General features: G+C 37.2%; 1 protein-coding gene across 1 annotated transcript in view; it reads right to left on the bottom strand.

Moving 5' to 3' along the window:
- Positions 1-21,964, bottom strand: part of LOC121600040 (tetraspanin-2A) — a 46,843-nt gene extending 24,879 nt beyond the window's left edge. The window contains exon 1 of the mRNA XM_041928314.1: positions 21,649-21,964. Coding sequence (XP_041784248.1) covers positions 21,649-21,747 — 99 coding nt within the window. The 5' untranslated portion in view covers positions 21,748-21,964. The remainder of the gene's footprint in view (positions 1-21,648) is intronic.
- Between the last annotated feature and the right edge of the window lie 2,802 nt (positions 21,965-24,766).

Raw genomic sequence — 24,766 nt, 5'->3', positions numbered from 1 at the left:
CCCTTACTTCGATGAACTACCGCATGTAAAATATATGAGTTCTAATTTTCGTTGAATTATGAGCTAGGCTAGACACATTACGCTAATTGCATGCTGTATCATCTTTCACCGTCTCTATGGTTGGCCACCCTCAGTGTTGAGAAGAAAATTATGTGCATAAAAGCATTCTTCAGCGACTTTTGCTTCCTGGAAAACATTTTTTACTGGAATCATAATTTAGCACACCTGAGAAAACGTGATGCAAAGGAGCAAATTCACCCACGCAACGCGCTTTGAATAAACTATCGTTCACAACTAAGAGCGAGTTTTCAACGGCGTACGACAAAAACGCTTCAGAATACGGGATGGATTGTTGCTTCCAATTGCATTTACAGTTAGTGTAAGACCGATTCAAACTGATGCAAATAATAATTCTGCTCTCATGAATGGTGTGTTTGTTGAGATTTATGTTGCTTGCGCTATACAGTAAACAATTCATTTTTTTGTTGAAGCTATAAACTATAGCTGTGTAATTTTATAAGAGTTAAATTTTTACTTTTAATTTGAATAACACAACAAATTGGGTACAATTCATATGGATTTATTTGCACTCAGATTTTTCTCTCCAGCTTTTCAACACATTATAATCTTTATCAGGCATACAGGGTGACAGATCACAAAGAATTGAATACATCATATAAAAAAATTAAAGGATATTAATGCTCGGAAATATTTTTGACAGCATTTTTAAATTGGGTAGATTTGTAAAAATTATGTAAAAAATAGTTCATAAATTCAATGTTTTGAACATAAATTGAACATGTTTTGATTTCAAGCTAAATAAGAATGTTAATATAAACTGACAACTTGCTTTGAACTACACTTTAAAGCAATAAAAAACTAAAAGTCACCCCTTCTATTTAAAATGTTACTATTTAGTGTATTTTGAATAATTTACCTTTTTTCGTTAGTTTTATATTGGTGGTTTGAAAAAAAAAACAACATAAGACTTAAGTATTTTATTCTATTTATAACTTATGTATTCCATTTATGTAATGCACACTTCTTACATTCTCATATAATGAGCGTTTATGTAACTGAAATGCCAGAACAAATATTGTGTGAAATGTTGATTTTGTATTATGATGCGTGTTAGACAATTAGATTAGCCAAATTCTTGACATCTCATACTAAATGAAGTGTTTGTTGAACAATTGCATTACCTGCCTCAAACGAAAACTGGTTTAGTCAAACAGCTTGGCGTAAAATCAAAGCAAAGGGAAATGTTTTATTTTACTATTTTTTGTTGTTTTTTTTTAATGATAAGCAAGAAATAGCATCAAGAAAAATGATAGTTATTCGTAATTTATTATGGTAAAATATGTGGGCATAACACAATGCACAAGAGTTATATAAACAATATAGAACTGTTTCCTTCTAGATTTGAAACAACTGATGCTTTGATGAAAATGGTCCCTCAAACAAAATAATAAACAAAGAACCAAACAGAAAAACTTGATTTAACATTTTTGTAATTCTGCTTGTACTGGATGTTTGTAAAGCAAGAACATTGAAATCAGTATATCAAGTCAAATAATTTAAGAGCTGATTTGTTGGACACTTTTGTATTTGAGGCAGATTATTGCCAGGTAAGTCTTATGTGTTTTATAAGGAATACGTATTTTAATATTACCCCATATAGTGAAATTTGGTTGATTATGATGAATTATGAAATAAATAAACAAATCAACAATCGGGAATAATTCATGTATGTACGACAATCTTTCTCATACTGAAGTAAATAAAAGAAAATGGAACATGACGAACTATACTAATAGCAATTTCAAGAAACTTTAAACAAAAATACATTGTAACAAAAAAAATCCATGGTAAACAGGAAATAAAAAGCAATGCGTTATGTATGACTCAACCCGCAAACAAGCACACCTAGATCACACAAGGGAAGGGGACAGCACACCATTAGCAAAAGTGTCAATTCCGGTACCACATCCTGGGGCAGATTTATGAAAGCCAATTATATGACACCGAAAAAAAACACAATAAAACAAATAAACCAGCTATGCAATCCAGTATCATCCCGCAACGCCGGCAAAAATAAGCTATGCCCAGCTTTTTACTAGCCATACTACCCCACAAAAACAAACCACGCTAGGCCTGTGGCGACGGTGATGAAATATTCAGGAAACAACCTGTAAAATTCAACAAGTTACGATTTGCCCACGGTATCCGGGTGGATGTTTTTTTTTTTCGCTCACCAGCAACAACCGTCACATACACACAGTGGCAAATGTTTTGCTAATTTCATTTACACCAGCCAATGGTGGTCGCTCAAACAAGAAGGACAGGATCGTCCGCTAAAAGAGTCGTAAAGTAAACGGTGGCAGATTATTAAAATGCTGGAAATATTATGCCTAACGATGACCAAGCAGTACCCGGTGGCATAATTTTTGTCCCATGCTCAACAGCGAGTGCGGGAGGCGTGTTGCTGTTTCAATAAGAAAAGGGATCGTCCAAGCAGGGTGGTTCTAAATTAGTGAATACGGCGACAGGGTAGGCGTATGCTAAAAGGAAAGGTTCAGTTTTTATGTGTGTTTTTAGTTTTGCATGTCACGATGATAATAAAAACATGACCCAGAGTTCAGCGCTGGGCGCTTTGAATGAGGTGAAAATAAAGTCATTAAGTATCTTACTTGATTATGAGATGGGTTGACTGGTTATGTTTGAGGTAGGGAAGTGAATAGAATGAGTTATATTTTCTTTTTTTTTAACGAAATATTTATCAGTATTGCTTAAAAATTGGAGATAACATTTGTAGATAAAAAATAGATTGTTTTCGAATTAAATAATTTTAAAAAAAGAACTTAAGTAACAGTTTAGTTGTGGAAAACGTGATTCATGTATACATCATTTCTTTATTTTTGTATTGTTATTTCTTCTGTTTAATACTGCTCTTAATTTTCAAATTTACTAACTATATGTTTAAAATAATTTTACAAAAAATGCTTTTTCTTCAGTAAATTACATCTATTAACGAGTTGATAAATAAGCAGATCATATTTGAAAATGGAAAGAAATTCTCAAAAGTTAAAGAGATAATAGTATTGTAACTAAAACAGTAGACGATATTTTATACTGTCTATATCTTTTTATTCGTGTGTTTTACCTAACAACCTATGCGGTCATACTGGCCTATAAAATGCTTAGTCCTAGCTACGAGAGGAACGTCAATATCAAGCTTGAATTCTCGACGGCTCTATGGAACGGCCCTGTCTATATATAAAAGCAAATAAAATACATGAAATTTAGAAATTCTTATCAGTTTCTTGAGTTTTATGACAGGAAGGAGTATGGAGTGAGTAATGTAATTACTTCTCTAAGCATGTTTTAGGCTTACCAAACACCCTTAGATTCAGCTATAAACTTCAAGTAAAAATACATCAAAATCATATTTTGCTTGTTATCTGGTGCAAAATGTTTTCCAAAATTGGCATGGAACATATGGTGACAACTACAATTTTCAAATGGTTATTGCTTTTCGCGTTCTTCTGATAAGATTTATATCAATGTGTTTTTCTGGCAACCCATAAATATTCTCCTAGGAAAAAAACAATATAAATGTATGCACCGCTAGAAGAAGAATAATGCCAAATAAAAGAATAAGATGCTCCTGCTGTGTAAAAGCATATTTCATATTCCAATAATTGAAAAATGTTCGTTCTATAAACTACAAACTCTCATATGTTTGCGCTTAAATTGTACGAAATAAGCGATAAGGTGCTAAATATAAAATAATTTTAAAATTATTGTTGACTGATATTTTTTCCGTCATTCTTTCCTCCATAGTACTCGAACACACTAAGGTTCCAAAGTATATTTCTGATGAAAATGTTATTATCATTGTAAAATAGCAAACACAAATGAAGCAATGTAGAGACAGTTTGTACGATCGATCGAAAACGTTCCCCTTTGTGGATAAATGTACAAAACATAATCACCTTTTCAAAAAGTAAGTCGTTTTGGTATTCTAGGAAACCAACACTAAAACAAGCAAGCGAGACTGTAAGTAGAACGAAACTTGCAATTCAAAGTAATGAGCTTGACACTACAGTTAAATTTAACGAGACTTTCTAATTGGTGTCCAGCGGAGTGTTTTTCCAAGCGACATTTATTTTTTCTCACCGATGGGCAAACAATAATGATCGCTAAAGTGCTGCTTTGTTTGACCGTTTTCGTTCGCTTTTATAGTCAGTCGCCTCGCATATCGGAGACAAATGAAGTTTGCGATGATTTTAAGTAGTTAAAGAAACGGATTTATACTGCCTCTTACTGCTTGGTGGCGACAGTCAATTCGGACAATTTAAATCTTAACCAAAATGCCTGGAATCGAGTGGATTTAGCTCAGATTTTCATTCTCTTCCCTTTCCCTACGAAACGATATCCTTAGAAAAAGGATGCTCAGAAAATTAGCTGACCAATAATGGCTTTCGACTTTGTGATTATCGTTGTTACATGGAAGTCTGAAATATACAACTTCATTTTAAGCCGGTCTCATAGTAAACGTTTTTTTTTTAGTTTTACTCACTAAAAAAGTTCACTAGAAACGAAAAAGTTAACCGACAGAACAACATACCGCAAATAGTAAGGAATTTCGTGTTTGGGTGATCACAGTATGCCCATTGTGTGGACGATCGCGTCCTCCTTTGTAGTGTGCGGCTAGATGTGCCTTGAGCAATTAAATAAAAATTTCATCCGTATCTTCCACCTTGCTTAACGCTCACTGTCCAGTCCACTGTGAAGGAGAAATCAGGTTCTCTGCTTCAGCAACATAAAACAATTCCTTTGTATTTTGAACAGTGCGTTCAGTGAAGGGAACAGTCCACAAAATGGGTACAAGAAGCATCTCGTATTCACTTCCGTAACAGAGCAGGAAATGATCGCGTGTGTACGTCCGTCTTCAGTGATAATAATTGACGTTTTCCAGCGGGATTTCTTTGAAACGCCCTAAAAGCGTTGACTCTGTTCCTGTAACGAAAACGTTACATTCATTCGGGTGAGATGATGTTTTCTGCACCGTTGGGTACGCTCGTTGCCCATTCATGTGTCGCAGAGAATATGCTCCTTTATAGAGAATTGTATAATAAGAAAAATAAATAAATCACAAAAAAAAACAAATGTTGAGCTCGCAATTCAGAAATGTAAGATTTCATTTGAAACTAACTTAAAACACATTAGTATAGTCTGTTTTTATGTAGAGAGATATATTTAAGAGCGCTGAAAGTAATAGATTTAGCATTGTTCTTGTTAAAAACCGTACAATTATGTTATTGAACTACTTACACTACAAATGCAACTAGAATATAATATATATCTCCTATCTTACAATAAACAACAATCAACTCAATTTTCTAATAGTAAAATATTCAAAATCCTTCCACGTGATGCATCACTGCTACTAGATAAACTCATTTGAGCTCGAACCCTTCATCTGCTTTCTTCACACGCCCGCTCTTGCTTCCCTAATGGGTGATTCTATACGTTTGTTACGCCGGAAATTGCGTGTACGTTGCTCGATTCGCGATAGCAAGCAACCACCGAGCAAAAAGGAAATGAACTAAGATTAATATATCCCTTACTATGGTTCGAGTTTTGTGGTCAGCTTCTATCTATGACAACCGCACGAGGTTAATCTCCCGAGGCAACTGTGAGAGTGAAGCGTAGTCGAAAAATTATTGCCATCGCGTAGCAACGTCATTTGCAACCCGTCCGAGTACATGCCGACCCATGCGCATAGTCCACGACCGTGGAAGCTTCTCAAAGAGATAAACGGCCCAACGTAAGCAGTGACAGGTAAGCTGTAGGCTACTGAAACAGACCGTAGAAACTTCATCCTGGCCAGTAGGCTCATGTAACAAATCGACGAATTTCGTTGTGGCTCGGAACACCGGTACGTCCAATTGGACTGGAACTACGTGGAATTTCCATTTAAAGCGTCAATTTGAGCTCCACTTGTCAGTGTCAAGTGATACCACCGAGTGGCGTATATGCAGTCTAGGTTATATGGCATCTCTGGCTCAGTCGTCGCAACTTGGCAATGATTTGCTTGGCTGAGGAAAGGCATCAGATATTGAGGTCTGCCTGTAGAATAGCATTCCAGACACGACCACCACGACAAACGAATGTGATACGCGATGAAGATCTATTGGCATTGAACGGGCTTCGGGAAGTTTGCCATGGTTTAGATAAGGGAAACGTTCGTTTCTAATGATACGTGGTGGCTTCATCCATTTTGGCGACTTAATATCGATGGGTAGGCTAACCACAAGCACAACTAGAAATATTCTACACTTTTTTTCATTTATAAAAATAGTGCATTCAGCGATATGCTTGTCGGTTTGGATATTTCAACAATTTAATGCTTCCAGTGTAGCACACGTTGCACAATTTTTATTGTTAATTTCATGAAAATTAAATTTATTTGTGTAAATTCCTTTATCTTTTTATTTGCAGTTAAATGCTGCCTAATACATAGTATCTCTTAAGTAAAAGAATTTATGCGTTTAAGAACACAGTTAAGGACCTTAATCATTAGTCGTGGATTAATCTTTAAATCACCCGAACTTCTGTTCACCAAATCAATCGCAGATAAAAGAAATTAAAACCGAATTTATTGGGACGTTCAATGACTGTACACCGTTTGATTACACCAGCAGAATGCCATAAACGTATAAATGAGATCCCGAGTGTACCACAATTTGCAATAAAAGAAACGATGTGTTTTACGATTAATTTCATTTTATTGTTTTTTTTTCGTGTAGTTGAATGCCAACATTTCTCGAGCGACATCGTTCAACATTGACGTTTTCCTTTTCTTTGTTCGTGTTCCGCTATTTTGTCTAGTAGATTGGTAGTATTGACTGTGCGGAAACGACAGAGTCTCTGTTTGTTCTGGCACCGGAAATTGTGTTTCTTATCGTGCTATAGAGCAAACACAACAATTCGTTTGATCCTTGGTAGGATAGATGCTTTCCGTCAATATCACTGCATTGCCTTGTTTTGACAATATAGCAGGTTAGGAAGATGATTGAACCAATGCTATGCGACTTGCTTGGGAAGAGCTGAAGATTTAATTAAAAAATGAGGGTTTTTATGTAGCTTTACCAAAAGCATATAAAATCACTGTGGCAAGGAGGATTGGTGAAAGATGTTTGAAGCTTAAAGTTAAGCTTAAATTTTCTATAGCTTAATGATTCACTTTTCTTATCAAATGATATAATGAACTCAGTTATTAATCAAATGCTAGTATTTCATGATGGAGAGTGTTTTTTTATGGTATGGTAAATGGTAAATTTCCACAAATAATGTATCAGTTGCACTAGTTCGTAGAGAAAAAAAATCCAACCACCATTTGTGTCCACCTTAAACTACGCCGACAGTGCTGGTTGAAAAAAACAAAGTTAAACCTGCCTAACAGTCCGATTGAGTTCATGAGCAAGTGCTCCAAGATTAAGCAAAGGAAGAAAAGAAACTGTAAATATCGTTACCGAAAGAAAAGCTCAACTGAAAGGAAATAAAAGTGAAGTTTGGATGACGGTAAAATGCACCTCCTCGCAAAACCAAATCAAATTATTGTTTGTTGGTGCAATTCGTGTGACCATAACAGTCAACTATGAGGCAACCACCGTTGGTAACAATAAGATTGTGGTTAGAATGTCAGAGCATTTGGTGGTAAAACCGCTGTGAATGAGTTTAAGAACAAATGTACGCGGAGACAAAACTCCAAGAAGCGCTCAATTCAGTTCGCAAAGAGAGCTAAAGAAATTTCCCAGTACTCTTTTTTTACAAACATTGTTATCCTCTTTTTTTCAATTTCTATTGTTTTCAGTCGTAAGCGATGCAAAAGGCTAAACATGGAGATAAAACAGAGAGCTGCACATTGTCCAAGCAGCCCGGACGAAATGACAATGGAACTAACAATAGAGAAGGGGAAGGGATTGTGCACTTGAGGATAAACTTTTTCGTTAATTTAGTTTGCCAAACCTTCGACAAACAACACAAACCTTGCTAGTGGAATAGTATGGCCGCTTGTTGGAAACAATAGTTCAAAGGGATCGGTAAATGCAGTTGCTGCTTACGCTTCGAAACTTTTACGTTCTTCTTGGTGTTGTAGATTTTATTCGAGTTGAGCATTATTGTTCGTTTTTCTTCCAATATGGGTTGGCAAATACAGAAGACATATTTTTTCGTAGAAGTTCGAGGAGAATTCTTACCGAGTTTATTGTTGCCAACAGAAAACTAGAGACACTTTGTAACTGGACGCTTAATTAATCAAACTTGGAAGCAATTGTTGCTGAAAGTTTATCGCGAGACAATTGAAAAGATAGTAAATAAAGTATAATTTAATCTTACTACTATTGAAGCGGGTAGAAGTTTTTAAGATTTAAGATGTATGAGGGATAGTCATAATATTGGAACTGTAAAGCTACCTTTCGTTATCCTAAACGTACAGTAACGGGTTTGCATTTGAGTAAATGCCCAGTGGTTCGTTCGTCACCACAACGGTTATCATTCTCATCGTTATAAAGCTTACCGGGCCGGTTGGGCAAACCCCTACCAGCAGCAAGTGGATAAAGTTTTGGGCGCAAAGTTTTCAATCCTTCTGACGGCTTTTATACTAATTGAATTTTTCTACTCGTTTCCTCCACCCCTGATGGCTTCAGTGTGCTGCGTACTCTTCCTTATTTCTTCAAAAGGACACAGTTCACCTTAAAAAAAATAAAAATAAAGGCACGACTCCACCAACCATCACGGGAAGCATAAAGCATCAAACGGGCGAAACGGTAAGAAAACAAGCATTGACTGTCTTTGTACAGCTTTACCCGTAAAACATTCTTCTGTTTACATCTACTTGACTCGATGGGGTTCCCTCTGATCCTAGCCTTTGCTGGATGACTACTTTTTCATCTTCCCTCGGAAAAAAAACATCCCCGCTCCGAACGCATGCGGGTCAGTTTTTGGTCGTAAAATTTTTCGGTCCCAAAAAGGCTCTTAAGAAAAATGCCTTCCAAAGAGGAATTTTGAGGACTGGGGAAGTTTTTTTTGTGAGGAGGGTGGTTTGTTGGAGGGCGCCTTCCCTGCCGCACTCATAATGCGTCTTTCGCCAATCATCAGTTCGTCAGCCCAAAGCTGGAAGCCCGGTAACGCACATTTCATCCTTGAAAATATTCTTCGATCGACCATTTAGGCGACTTGTTGCGAGGCACCAATCGACTTGATGGATCTCAACCGTCGGCAATTCGTGTGCATCGTCCCACCACTGGGAAGGGTGCGTTCAACAGCTGCCCGGGTTCGCGTAAGCAGGGTATATCATCCCTTCTACCATCCAACGTGTTTTTTTTTTCATCCAAAAGGTGCGTTCGGTTTCTGGCATTAATAGCCTTCGACGTCGACGTTAGTCGTAAAAGTGCTATGGGAGGCAAATAAAAAGAAAAGTCCCTTGCTCCATTTAGTTTTACCAGCGCCTTTTCTTTTTATCCCTGTTTTTACACAGAACCCGTACAGAAGAAAGGGTTGAGAAAGTAGCAGCTGGCAGTTTTTGTTCAGTTGCTTCATTTTTTACTTTCACGATGATGATATTCATCGATAAACCATTATAGAAACAAAAGAGATATAGTAGCAAAAAAATAAATCCAGCTCCTTATCGACGTAATATTATTTTTTAAAGGAAAGATAATTATGAATTTCACTTTTATCATACGATGGTGATTAGTGCTTTCCTTTTGCTTCAACAATGGATTGAGTGGAGAGGAGCTTAAGTCCTAGATATTGAATGATCATGAAAAAAAAAGGAATTTTTCATGATTTAATATCTCATTATTCTTCTCAACACTGCAGGGAACTTCGAATTAAAAAGAAAGGGAATGAATAAAATGAGATAATCAAAAACAAGTGAAAAGGTGTTTGTATTTATTTATATTTAATTGTATGTGTTATTATTTATTTTGTATTTATTTGTATTTATTTGTTTTTCTTTGTATTTCTTTACATTTCATATTTGTTTGCCTTAAGGCTTTATAAAATATCGTTCGATGCAGAAAAGTCTTGTTTGTATTTTATTGTTGAATAGTCTCCTCTATAGAAGCACAATTGAACAATAAACTCTACCTCATCTGAAAAGCATATGATCCGAAAAACCGGAAATATGGCATTGCATTTTGCAGGTGATTTACCTACACTGAAGCAGAATAGGTTGTTCTCATTCACCCTAGCTGCTGTTGCGATCTAAAACGGTGGCCTGATTACGTAGTCAAGCGAGAGCGAAAACTCTTAATTGAGACACAGCTTCCTGGAAAACTCGATCTCTTGATTCAGTATGCGGTTACGAAAAGGAATTGGATGGCAGTTTTAGATGCATCGATTAGAAAACAGCATTTCCAGTTTCAATGTGCGATACAACTCTTTTCTAATCGGATTGGGGTTTCATTAGACTAAGTGCATTACAAACTTTTTCCCTATGTGTTACAAATAACGGTAAAAATTCCTTAAATTATTTAATCTAAATTACATACAAGGCCTTCCAATTGCATTCACTGCCGGGTGTTTTACTTATCGTGCGACAAATATGTACTTACAGGTTGTACACTTAACCGAAAATATTCGCTTTTCATTGGCTTTTTATTCCAATAGAACGATTTATTTTTCCTACTGCATCTGGCACAATGAAAATCTTTGTTCCAAACAAATCCTGAATGTGTCGTAAATAAGGAAAATAAAACAAAACCCGAAGCATGTGAAAATCTGTCAACACCCCAACCGGTTCCAACGTTGCGGTCGTGCCGAGCATCATGACGGGAAACGAAAAAAGAAGGCTTTGCCCCACCATGCAAGAAGTAAGTTTTTTGCTTCCCACATTTTGTCATGCTTGTTGCCATCCTCGGCGACATGAGTCTCGTTTTAAGCGCCGTTAATTCAATCCCAACGGAACCAGAGAGAAAACCTGTCGGCGTGGGCGAACATTCACACGATCCACTTTGGAGGCACATTTTAGAAACAGCGCCATCATGAAACTACGAAGTAACGCGTAACAAATAGCGGAATGAGACGTACGTAGCAAATCGGGGCACACGCAAGGGGACACTCATTTGCGTATGAATTATAAATCATAAATACGCCGGTGCCCGTCCTGCCACAACCATCACGTCACCGCACCATGTGTGGCAGACAGAGCGCACGAGACACATGTTTGCGACGTGAGCCGCATGTGAAAGACACTCGCGCGAAGTGTAAGGCTTTTAAGAGCCTGATTGTTGAAACTGTCACACCTCTTGCGAAACCGATAAGCAAATGGTGCACGCAGCCATTTTCAAGCCATGCCCGGCAATCACTTGCCACCACTCCAACGGGTTGATGGGAAATTAAAATTCTTCCAAACTCTCACACTTTATTCCCCGTCGGGTGGTTGGGTGTCGCCAAGAAAGGAAGAACCAAAAATCTCCCACGGTTAGCATCCATCGAAAGGGCTGCTAAGCGGTAAAAGTTCGTCCCGCCTCATGCCACACTTCAGCCGCTGGCAAAGGGGATGTTTTGGGATAATGGTAAGTAAAAAAGCGCTCCGCGCTCGTTCACTCATTAAATTCCCTTCAACGTCAACGGCGCACAATTTCAGCGACTTCCTAATGGAATAATCTCATTAGTATCCTTTTTCCATCCACCGTTGGGATAGTAAAGTCGGCGGGAAGGAGCTTTTTTTTTTCATCGGAACGCAGTCGGTGTTACCGTTTTGTGTGACTGACTAGTGCGTGCGTATGCGTTTGTGCGCGGGAATGAGTGCGTATTTTAGCCCTCGGGACCGAAATTCAATGTGAAGGTAGGGTTAAGTGGAAATAAAAGTAGCATTAAAAAATTCCGTCAAACTTCTGGAATCAGTACAAACCTTTATTCAGATTAAATTTTGAGCATCGCTTTATCAAATGATAGTCTTTGGTAGTGTTTTAATGTTTTACAAATAGAGAAATTACGTTTTTTAAATAGTATAATGTAAAAGGACAGTGATTTACAGAGGAAGAAAATTTTTATATGGATTTGTCCTGCTTTCAGAATAGGCTTTGATTTCATAAATACAAAAATGAACTAAAACTTTGAATTTATAAAAAAAGTTGATTGTAGCGTCAAAAAGACGTTCATATTCAATTCAATCCTGCTGTGTTCTGAACGCAGTTTTGGTCATTTGTACTACGTTGTTGACGCATGGATGTCAAAATGGAAATTAACGTAAGCTTGTTTGGTCAAGTGAACGCTGCTATGACAAAAGCCAGAGATGAGTAGTGCGTGAGTTGCCATTTGCGTGAGTGGCAATCATATAAATGTTATAAGGACAACATATTTGCATACACCCTCTTGCACTTTTAGAATTAAAAATAACAGATTGGTAATTATTCAGCCCATGCAAACAACATATTCAAAACTTACCACGATAGTTCATTCGTTTCTCATTTTTTTATCAATGATATTTATCGATATCTTAAGCAATAAAAAATATGGATATCTCAAAACGATACATTGAAAACACAATTATCATACAACTCTATAATTGAGTAAGAGTAAATGGTAAATTGTGTTAGTGGTGTCTGACTGAGGTTCATTTTCAATCGAATGATTGGTGAGTAAATAGCTCAACACTCCAATCATACGTGTGTTATCTTCATTTACACTGCCTTTTGTATCCAAAGAATTTTTTTGCTATGATTAGCTTGTCAATCTTGTTTCTAAATTTTATTTCATTTTCATTAAACATGTTTGCTTTCACATTGATATTACACAATCTTTATCCCTGTTTTCGAAGCGGGTAATAAAACTAAAATACTAATGTTCTCGGTGAACTGTCTGAACAAATCAGAGCTAACACCACTTGTTTCAATGACATCTAAAAATAAAGTATTACCATCATTTGAAAAATAAAACTCTTTCTTAAACTGATAAAAGAATCAAAGGAATACAGCGCATTATACAAAATGTCCTTCTGGTTGCATTTTTTTCTTTATTTATTTATTTAATTTATGATGACTTTTGGAAATGTCTTCTCCCAAGACGCTAATGAATGCTGGTACATTCATAGTGTTTTCCTGTTAAAGAAGATATCAATTATTTTACTAACCTCTGTAACTAACACTGTCTAACTCTAACCTCTGTCTGTCTGTAACCCGGGATAGAACCAATAGGGTATGTGTTATATTTAATATTAAAGTTGGTCTAGAATAGAAGTTTACATATTACATAAATATATCAGCTTAAACTAAGATACACTAAATCGAAATGAAAGGTTGTCAAAAACACAGATTGTTGTAGAATACACGAAATCTTATACACTAGGTTCCTATGGAGCCGCCAAGTTATTGATGTGCCTGTTTTTGAAATAAGTTGATGTGAAAAACTTCAATAAAACTTCGCATTCGCTAACTTTTGCAGACTGTTTCTTTATAGGTTGATAGTATATATATTTTACTTTTTTGTGGTACACATGAGGCGACGCAACTCAACGATTCCATAATGGCATCTTGTAAAAATTTATATGGATGAAAATTTTGGGAAGTTTTTATTCAGTTTTCACCATATATTTTAGAAGAATTTTGAATTAACTAAATAACTGAAATGTATATATTAAGTTGACTAAATAATTCCATAAATTTATCAAAATCGGCTCATATTGAAAAAAGGTACAAAGGTTTAAAATTTTCCAAAAAAGTGAAGATTTGTTGGCGTTTTTTTTTAACAAGCCTCGAATTTGATAGCTCCGTTCTAGACAATCTAATGAGATCAAGAACTCATATTTGGTATAATTCTTATTTTAGCCCTCGAGATTGAAACCTTTCCTTTTGAATTGCGTTATTACAAAGGTGATTTTTTTTAATTTCATAACGGCATTTGTCCATTATGCATTGTAGAAATTTTGTTCAAAATGATGGATTGTTGAAATTGTACAAAGCATATGTATATAGTATTATTTAAAACCTTTATGAGATAAGATTGTTTGATAGAGCATGTAAAAATATTCTTGACCCATAGTAAGAGAATCTACGGAGCACGTTTGCCACGGAGCCATTTGAGGTTTGAGCCCATTACAGGCATGTTGCTAAGTAGTTAAGGTTAAGGTTCATCAAAAACTAGTTGAAATGTACTTTTATTCTTAGTTTTTGATACAAGATTTTGTACAAAAATTTCATTCATAGCCTTGTGTAATAGTCAAACATGCACGCTAGCGCGAGTTCTATATTAAGATTGGAATGTGTAATGAAAACACGTCCGTACCATAGGTAACCGTTTTTTTAAACTATATTGTCTTCATTCGCCGAAAGACAACTACATAAGAAAGGAATTTCTTCGTTATGAAATATTTGCTATGAATTTTCTGGGAACAAACAAATAAAAAAAAACCGCCTGAACCATGCAGCACTAAACCGACCGACGAAGGAACGTGTGCTGTAAGCAATCACACATACCAAAAGTGGTAAACGGTCAGCCACAGAAAGGGACATTCTACCGTTTCATCCGACCACGGTGTGCTAAAATAGCCTCAGTGTTGTACACTGCTTTGGTTTACTTCCATATTAATACGGCAGGAATGAGCTCATCCGGAAACTGCGAAAGGATCACAGTCGCAAAGGACAGCAGGGAGACATTTATTAAATATTTCAACCAACGCTCCCATCACCCCACTCTCCCAGTGCCCTGCTTTTCTCCGAGCAAAAGGATGCTTTTGACAAATTTTCTCGCACAAATATTCATATTTGTGTCGAGTTTTCGTTAATATGTTACTCACACGCCTTCGCCCTTTCGTGCCTAGCTGCTATTCCCATTAGACTGTAGCCGAATGGATGTAGCTTTCCCTTCTCGGTCATTCACCGGGAGCACGGCCATTTCTAGCGTGCTGTCGCTCAAATTAATTGCTTTCGACTGAGTGTAATTGCATTTGCCTCGCACTAACCTTACAAACTGCAAAGCTGCCTTGGTTGAGATATATCGGCAGAGAGAATGATGAAAAATATCTTGTTTACCCCAAGCCCGAGGGAGGGCAATAGTTTGAATGAAAAATGGCAACTAAAAACAGTGCCCTTCCCTGTTCGTGCTGCACTAGCCGGGGAGCGTGTATCGTTTTAGATTATTTCTGACATTAGTTAGCTCCTCAACAGGGGGTTGGATTCGTGCTTTTTTGTCTATTGTCGTTTCTCAAACAGGAAACCGAAAAATGGGGAAACAGTAAAACAAAGATTGACTTTAAATTTTATTGAATTAAAACTTCACCAGCCACGGAAAAATAACACCGAAACCGTGACGGCCGCAAGTTTATGTAGCGATACCGCTTTACCGATTGCCCTTTTGCCTGTCATGAAGACTTTTTTTTTTCTAGCTGTCTCTCTCTTTCTTTCTTCCTGGCAAAAAGAGAAAACTGAAACTTGGTGAAACACCAAGCAAAGAAATAAAATAAACATCGAAAAAGTGCACTGTTGCACGGGTTAGTATCTCTTCTTGCTTCATTGCCAGTACGGCGTCGGGTTTGCAAAAGTTAACTGCACCTAGGTCAGAATGGCCCATTTAAAAAAAACAGTATCAAGAATACCGCTCTAAAACAGGCACGAGATCACGTAAGAATGATAAATTTTCACACCGTATAAACTGTAGCCGAGATCAAACTTCAAAACGGTGGGAAGTGCAGGCAAGGAGTGTGACTCCTTGGCGTTGGGTTATCTGGGTCAGTCGACTGAAATGGCATGGTGTGAAAAAATCACAAAGTTTCCAATTCTGAAATCGAGCCGAACGGTGGTGTGAAACAAAAAATTGGTAGCTCACTTCTGCAAAAGCAAGCAAACGAACGAGTTTGTATGCTGGCGTGGCCGAGTGCAAGTGCGAAGTGTATAAAAATACAACGAGCATCACGAACATGAAGCTATAAATGTAATATAACAAAAAGCAGGTCCAGAATTGAACGCAACTAAATTTGAGGGGAGGAAAAACTGGTTGGCAAAATAAAAAAAAAACACCAATAAGGAGGAATAAAATAAAAAGACGCAACAACACAAATGAACGGAAGACAGCAACATCGGTTGTTTCAGTTCTGCGTTCATCTGTTTGCTGCTGGTTTTAGTTCCTGCTAGTTTCGGTTTCACTTTTTCTTCGTCTGACTTTCAACAACCACGCGCACATGCACGCACACACATTCTCAGATACTTTGCTTCGCTTTGTGGTAGGAAACTTTGCCAGAACTTTTGTCGTGTGTTTTTATTTTGTTCTGTTTCACACCACCATTTTTATTTCCTTTCGCACCATCTTTCCGGCCTGGTAAAAATAAAAACAAAAAACACGAAGCCGGATAAGAACGGTGGGAAAATTGGCTGTACACTTTGCACTTTATTTCGGAACCAGTGGCCTCGTTCCGGGAACAGTTGTACAGGTCGTAAAATAGACAGATAAAAACACGAACCAGTGGCCGAAACGGTGCAGACCGGCGAGGATAGGGAAACCCGTCCGCACAAACATGTTTTTTTTCGCTCGAGCCCTCGTACCGGGTGCTTATGTGAGCTCCACTGAAGCACTATCAAATGGAGATGGCTGTGTCAGCGAAACGGTACCCGTGTAGTTTTGGAGTTGTTTAAAGGAAGTCCATTTGAATTGGCATTGGCGGTGCGGGGAGAAAATGAAAGAAATAAAATCAAACCACAGTGCCAGCAGTTCGCTGCGTGATCCAATGTGTTATAAATCGATCATGCATTAAGATGATCTTAACGTTTCAATTATATCTGATTTATTGGCAGGTGTTCATTTTGGCACCTCGCTTTGTATGTATGTAATGTAAGAAAGGGCTTGAGCTATCTACAAAATTTTATTTTATACCTTATTCAAAACAACCTTCATTAACATCCTAACGGTATATTGTTTAAGTTATCTAAAATCCCATTGATCAAATATAATATTAACATGGATTTATTGAATGTCTATTACAATCGTCTGTTCACCGTGTTATTACGATGTTTTTTTAGTTTAATCATAGTGCGATTTAAATAAGTTGACAACACTATTAATTACCTGTGTATCTCATCACATTTTTTAACCTTTTTACTCATTCCACAAACAAAATAAATAAACAAACTACTCATCATATTTCAGATAGATCTGAAACAAAATTGAAAGTTCAAAAACATTACATCAAACTAAGCTATACTAAGCAAGCAGTGAATTTATCAGTCCACAAATTAACAAACCCACTTTAATTATTCTTTTGAACGCAAATAAACAACGAAATCAAATTAAAACTATTACCTCCCTGCTGGAAGCGCCGATTCGTGTGGCTTGTGATGAAACATAAACTTCAAGAGAAATTTATTCTTAGCATAATTGCTCCCTGCGAGGGCGGAGAGGTTGATGGTCACTGTGGTGCAGTTGAGGAAAACAAGCGGACTGTACAATTTAAATCTCGAAACAGTCTCTCAACTCCTCGTTTAATGAACGAAAATTATCCTATCGTTTCTTTCTTACTTCTTCAATCGAGCACAATGCACTGTTGTAATTGGTTGGTAGCATGGACCGGTCGGCGGAGAAGGCGAGCATCTTACAGCACCAAACCCACCCGTATCCGTGTTCAGTACCGTACGCTGGGGACCACTGTCCCGCAAGCGCACTGTCACTTCACTTGTTCACTCTAATTAATATTAATTTGTTCTCTTTGTGCCAGAACCCGGTCCTGTTGGCTTGGCCGGACACTGCAGGAGCTAAAGTTTTCTTTTGCATTTTTTCCCGCTTCCCGCACGCTTCCGTAGCTTTAACTTCATTCACTTCCACTTACTCTGTGCACCCGTAAATGCTTCTTTGGCATAATAGATTACGGTAGGTGCAGCTTACTGGGAATGTACCGAGAAGAGGTTTCGTTTTTCTTTCGATTCGTTTGAAACGAAAATCTCCACCGATAGCCAACTGTGGTGACCGTTGTGCCTGACCAGGAGAGTCTTTTCTGAGGTTATACTGGTGGTTCTACACTTCTTTTGCTCATTACAATCATCGCTGGAAAGAAAGCGTAGGATTCGAACGGTAGCACCAACCATTTGGTGACCTCAGGAGCACAAAGAGAAATCAATTTGCTCTAGTCTTTTCCCTTTTCGTGCACAATTTTCTTTCTTTCCTGGATGCAGATTTTGTTCTTTAATTATGCTGAAAGCAATCTAACTACTGCCAGAGAAAGGAATGGTAAATGTGAAATCAATACGTTGAGGAAAGAATCATAACACGAAGGAACAAAATCATTCATTGGAAAGCACTTTGCAAATGGTTGTGCAGCTTTTCGGAGCAAATTATCCAAAATTGCGAAGAATTGACAATTTCTACTTTTTCCAATAAATTAACAGAACCATAAGCTCAGAAATTGTGTCTCAAAAATGAATGCCTCATAGTTGTGAAAAACAATAGAAGAATAATCGGTAAGGTTCTCTTTATTGATGTTTCAATGAACTGTTTGTAAGGGATTTCTGGGATTATTCCTCAATTATTCAGATTATTCCTCAATTATATGAAAAGAATCTCACTAACCGCACCATCCTAGTTTTGAATACCTCAAGTATTTACACAGTACATTCAATGATTTGTATTTCGCTGAGCTTATCATTGAACATTGATAACATAGTATCGTAAGAAAAGAATTATTTTTTAAAAAGAATAATACAAAAAAGATGAAAAAACAATGATAACATAAAACTTTGCATGGAAAATTTTATGTAACGATAATAATAAAACTAGCAAAGACCAAGAAAAAAAAAACAAAATACTTCGGATGGTGTATAGTAAATGCTTCATTACTTTTATTCATACCAAAACCTCACAGAAAAGAGTTGTTTGTGATCTTGAGCTCTCCATGGCCTATCCCTTGTCTCATTTCTGCTATTTATATGTGACCTGGTAATAAATCTAATTGTTACTTATTACACATATTTCTCTGAAGAAATAATAAAAAAAAGATGTAAAAGCTCTAATCTTAACTTATGAAATAAAAACCTACACCATTAAACCATTTTCCGCATAAAAAGAAAATATTTCAAAACCACATGCAAGAACCAATTAACAAATGCTTGACGTGTGAAAGAAAACTCCTTCTCACATACTCACACACACTCACACAACACCCCACCAAACGTGTGAAATCCACCAAGAGGAATACAGCCTTCCCTGCTGACACGAAACAGAGTTGTGAAGGTATGGTAAATTTTATGTTTCACCCATCCTCGCAACACGCAATAAAATTGAGACTCTCCTAAACTTCTTCACTTTCTACTGCTCTCCCTGCCCCACGAAACCGTGGCGGCGACGCACTCTCCATCATTTTGGGCCAACATATTTTGGAATCCAAAAAATCCCTACCTTTCAATCCAGCTCCAACCACGCTCCCTCCAACACCGGCCGACCGGTTGTTGTTGAACGATTTGTGCGTCTTTTATGCGGATTGTCGAAATTTTCCAACGACTAAGAAGCCTCGGATGTGACGATCCAGACGGTGAGACGGATGAATTATCCTTATGTTTTCTTCTGGTCACATCGGTGAGCTTCGTCTGCACCGTGGATACACGGTAGAAAACGAACGCTTGAAGAAGAAATCTACAACCACGACCAACTCATCCTGACGATAAACGTGGTGGGAGGGAATATTTATGTCCCTGTACAACTCTGCCGTCCGTACGAAATTGCGTGCGTGCGTGCGTGCGTGCGGTCGGGTGTTTCGTTTCTTTCATTTCCAGCAGACGCGCGCTCGCACCCAGGAAGAAAAGGGAAATTTTTATGGTTTCCATCATAAATTCGACAATTTTATATCGGTGCTGGGTGAGTTGCTGGTTTTTTAATCCTCTCAAAGTGGGTCTGGAATGTTTGCTAGATGGCAAGGCAGGAAGAAAGATTGGGGCAGCTGACGTGCTGGAATCTGTTTGATTTCCAAGAAAACCTACATAATGACAATGGTTCAATATTCGCGTATTAAACCGGCTTTTGACATTTTAACTGGTATCTCGAAGCTTTTGACTTGAGCTAGGGCAAATGTTTTATGTCTGAGGATTTCTATTAATACATAAACAACACATCTATGGCACTTTGAATCTATTGACCTTCAACCAGAAATGTTAAATTATTCCAAAAGAGAATGTGTAATGATGTGAAAAATATACCAACAATCAATTTTTGATTATCTCAATGAACTCAGTGATTCATGTTTTTTTAAAAGAAATTTAAAGAATATTTAAATCCATAAAAAATTTACTCCCTCTTTATAAAAAGAACATTAATGTATTGATTTTTCTCTCCAGATTGAATAGACAAAAGGCTTCAGCTCAAAACCCCTTGACTTTATTCAAGCCATGATAGGTGTAGACAGTCTTTGACCTTCCGTGAAGGAATCTTTCTGCTAGTTTTGATCCTTCTAGCTTCACACAGATATAATACCGATGCATGTAAGGCTTTGGCTTCAAAACTGCACTGCACAGCAAAGAAAGAGAAAACAGTATAAGAAGCTTTTATCTTCGATTGAAACGAAATGAAACCGATCCAGTTCAAAGAGGGAATCTTCTTCGAGCTGCATTTTGCTCAATTAGATCCTTTGTTTTGTACGCACATGAAGTCTGCTAGCAAGCTTACATGGTGTGTTATTTTTGCACTTTTTTCCCATCCCACCAGAAACAATACCTTACGAGCGGTGACGAAACACCCCAAAATGCATAACAAACTCTGACACGTTTGTTGTGCACAGACCCAATCCAATCACTGGATTGTGAAGAATGTGCATCGTTTACAAGATGTAGTGCCGCAGTATGCCAAGGATCGATTTCCATCGTAAAACTTCGTCAGCCATCAACTGGACGGTTGGGCGAAGAACGTAAAATAAAACTATTCAACTAGAGCAAATTGAAGTGCACTTGATTGAAGGCAAAGCACAACGATACGGGGGCATAAAATTGGAATGGGTTTTACCAGGTACAAAACAGGCGAGCGGTCAGGATCGACTGGTAGTGAAAGAAGGATGGGTCAGTAAACTCTGGTAGGTTGCTTTAAGGTGTGTTTGGATAAGTCGATCAACATTTTACTAGCTTTAATGAAAACACTACATGAACAGTTACGTGTATCTTAAATTGGTTTCCAAGCAGATATCTAAAGCTTGAATAATGTTATAATCACAATCGATGTAGTTTGTGCTCATTTATCTAAAACAATTTATAATAACAATTGACGCATTTCTTTTATACGTTTTTGAAACGAAATCTTATTCAATATACGCAACCCATGCGATGTACATTTCCGTTTCATCATCGCGCTTATCACTGAAGACTCACTCATTGCGATAGCCACGCATGTAGATAACGTCGGTTTACACTAACACATCCAACCCATCAATTGTAGCTCTCGTTTACCTCACTACCACTACCACTACCACAACACTACCATTCAACTGATATGTTGCGAATAAGGTGCATGATTCACTCGTTATACTGGGCGACTTTCCTAGCGCGTTTCCGTTCTATGAATTCCAATGATTTCACGCTCGCCACAGAATAGAATAATTGGAATGTCTCCTTTAGTGCGCATTGAAACGCATTCTTTTCCCCTGCCCTATTATTGTAACGATTTTACACTTACCCATGCTACTATATTGAAACAGAACAGCGTGTACTTGATGCAAGCGATTTGGTTCGACAACCTGGCAACACTTTCACCTTTGCCTTCACCGCGAGCCATTTTCGTGTTCGCTTTGTTTTCGCTAATGTCACCGATTGTTTGAAACACCGTCAACACCACTCAAGTGATGAGAATATCGAATAAGTATTGCAAAATTTCAACACCAATCGTAACACTTAAAACTGCTTACACCGTTTCGTACACCGAATCCAAAAGTCGCTGCGATTGTGAGAAACTAAACCGTTTACTGGCAACTGCAAACGCACCTGTCCTCGAAAGGGCTAAGTTACGCTCGTTTTGGGTCGATTCTGAGCAACAGCGAGATAAGATAAAAAGATAAGGCGCGAACACCCCAATGGGCGCGAGATGCTATGGGTAGGGTTACATTTTGGTATGTGCTGGTCGTGTGTGTACTGTTGTAATTTTCACGTTGTTTCTGTGTTTGTGACACGTTTGAGTAGTGGTGGTTTATGTGTTTTTGCGATAATGTTTTTTTTACGGCACAGGTGTGGATGTGTCGTTTACGGTATTTCGTTAAATGGTGCGATGTATTATGCGTTTTGAAGCGATGTTTTCTTTAACAGTCCGTCTAGACCTTTGACAAGATAGACGCGACTGTTGTGAACGGTTTTGATCGCGGCTCAGTAGCGGTTCGTTCAATGGCGTTCAAGAAATGAAGAAATTCGCTATGCCTATGAACAGGTTTGCCATGGCGTTTGATTGCGTGTTCCATTCCTTCAGCAATTTTTCTTGATCGCTTCGAATTGAACCGAAGTAACATCCGCAGAGTTTTTTTTTTTTTGGAACAGAGGGGATATGTAAAATAAATAGTGTGCACAGTGGAAGCAGCCCATACAAACACTGGGATAAAAATATATTGTTCGTAGATTTGAATATTTTCTATTGAACAAGGATGTTATATTCTATTTTTCCTTGAAATTAATGAAATTTCACACAATAAGCTACATTTTGATAGTTTAATGTTTCCTTGTGATGGTACAGTAAATTAGTTGTCCTATAGAAACATTACAACAGAAATGTAAAGTATCATCCATTTAAAAAATATCGTAGAGAGCGAATTCATTTTGTTATTGAGATGTTGTTAGACCTTGCAAAGACTAATGTGTCTCTAAACTTAGTTTCAAAAAAAAAAAATCATTAGCAAAATCAAACCACAAAAAAACAAAGTCGGATTACTGTAAAATGAATGAAGTTATTGGAATAAAAACGGCAACACCGGACAGGTCGTGCTCTACTTACGTTTAAACCTAATCTTCAATATTACCTACGTATATACTATTGTTTAAATATTCACATCTATTAAAAAGCTTCAATATAATGTAAACATCCCAACTGCGATTCCTACTACATACTCATAATCCTATTCTTGAAAATTTGCTCAAACACATCTTTGCCGTATCCTTTTTTAACAATACTAGATGAAACAAGTAATATGGCCTATACTTCTTACAAACCGATATTAACAATATTTGATGTATCTTCTAAAGCTGCGAAAGTACATCTTGATATTTGGACTCAAGCTTTCAAAACAGACATTTTAATTTTCTTGTCATAGTTTTTGCTATAACTCTTTAGCAAAATAAGTAATTTTCAAAATTAGGCATTCATTTTAAATATTATGAAATAACCTTTGTGGATGTTTTGAATCATTTTTCATGTTTGAAAATTTATTCCTTGCGATTCAAAGGGTTGTAAAAGTATATTTTTTGTCTTTTTTAATGTAATAATCTTCTTCTTCTTCTTTGGCTCAACAACCGATGCCGGTCAAGGCCTGCCAACACACTTGTGGGGTGACTTATTGATTTCCCCCCATAGCAGGATAGTCAGTCCTACGTATGGCGGCACGGTCTATTTGGGGCTTGAACCCATGACGGGCATGTTATTAAGTCGTACGAGTTGACGACTGTACCATGAGACCGGCTAAATGTAATAATTGTAATAATGTAATAAATGTAATAATATCTACTTAAAAACATGAATACATTTCAATTGAAAAACAAATAAAACATTTTCATCCCTGTCTACACCCACAGTGGAGGGGTTTTTCGATGACATTTGGCCATCGAAGGTAAATTGTGTGATGGGAGGAAAAAAATCAGGATATCGAGAGCTTTACGACACTGGGTGGAGTTGGATACCATGTGGAGTTTTACAATTGGTGGCTGAAATCATTTCAACTAAAGTCATGTTTGAATTGAATTCAAAACACAAGAAACACTCGTCCATGCATCATCCACTTGTGCTTAATTATTCGCCACTTCTCATCCTGTCAAAAAATTTATATAAGACGATTCATAATATCGAAACCCTGATTTGCTTGAGCGATAATCAAAACTAAAGAAATGCTCACGTTAACAATTAGGAACATGATTACACATCGGCAGGAAAAAATGTAGATATTATGAACACAAGGTTAGCCGGTCTCATGGTACAGTCGTCAACTCGTACGACTTAACAACATGCCCGTCATGGGTTCAAGCCCCAAATAGACCGTGCCGCCATACGTAGGACTGACTATCCTGCTATGGGAGGAAATCAATAAGTCACTGAAAGCCAACCCCACAAGTGTGTTGGCAGGCCTTGACCGGCATCGGTTGTTGAGCCAAAGAAGAAGATTATGAACACAAACAATATTGCTTTTTATGAGAAATTTTATTCGTATAAATAGGTATTTGTTGAGCATTTCGATTTGATCGGTATGTGAAACACTCATTACATGGGTCACTCACAATGAAGGGTGTTATAACACAATGAAGGGTGTTATACTGTTATAAAATAATAACAATAAGACACCAAAAGAGAAAATATTTTAACAGTCTCATAATGCTTCTTGCGCTTCTCGTTAACATTTATCTTTAAAAAATAATCTAAATAATAATAATAGCATTCACAAAGCAATATGACAGCAATGTCGTGGGTTAACGAAATAAATATTCAACGATACTTGTGAAGTCTCTAACAACCTTTTATAATACCAACAAAATTTCCCTTTGTTTGGATTTTATCTGATTGATTTACACAATTGGCCTTATAGGGTTTTGGAGGTTTTTTTGTTCAT

Source organism: Anopheles merus, chromosome 3L (genome assembly GCF_017562075.2).
Source record: "Anopheles merus strain MAF chromosome 3L, AmerM5.1, whole genome shotgun sequence".
Lineage (NCBI taxonomy): Eukaryota > Metazoa > Arthropoda > Insecta > Diptera > Culicidae > Anopheles > Anopheles merus.
The sequence above is the reverse complement of the archived record's forward strand: the minus strand, read 5'-3'. Positions and strand labels throughout refer to the sequence as shown.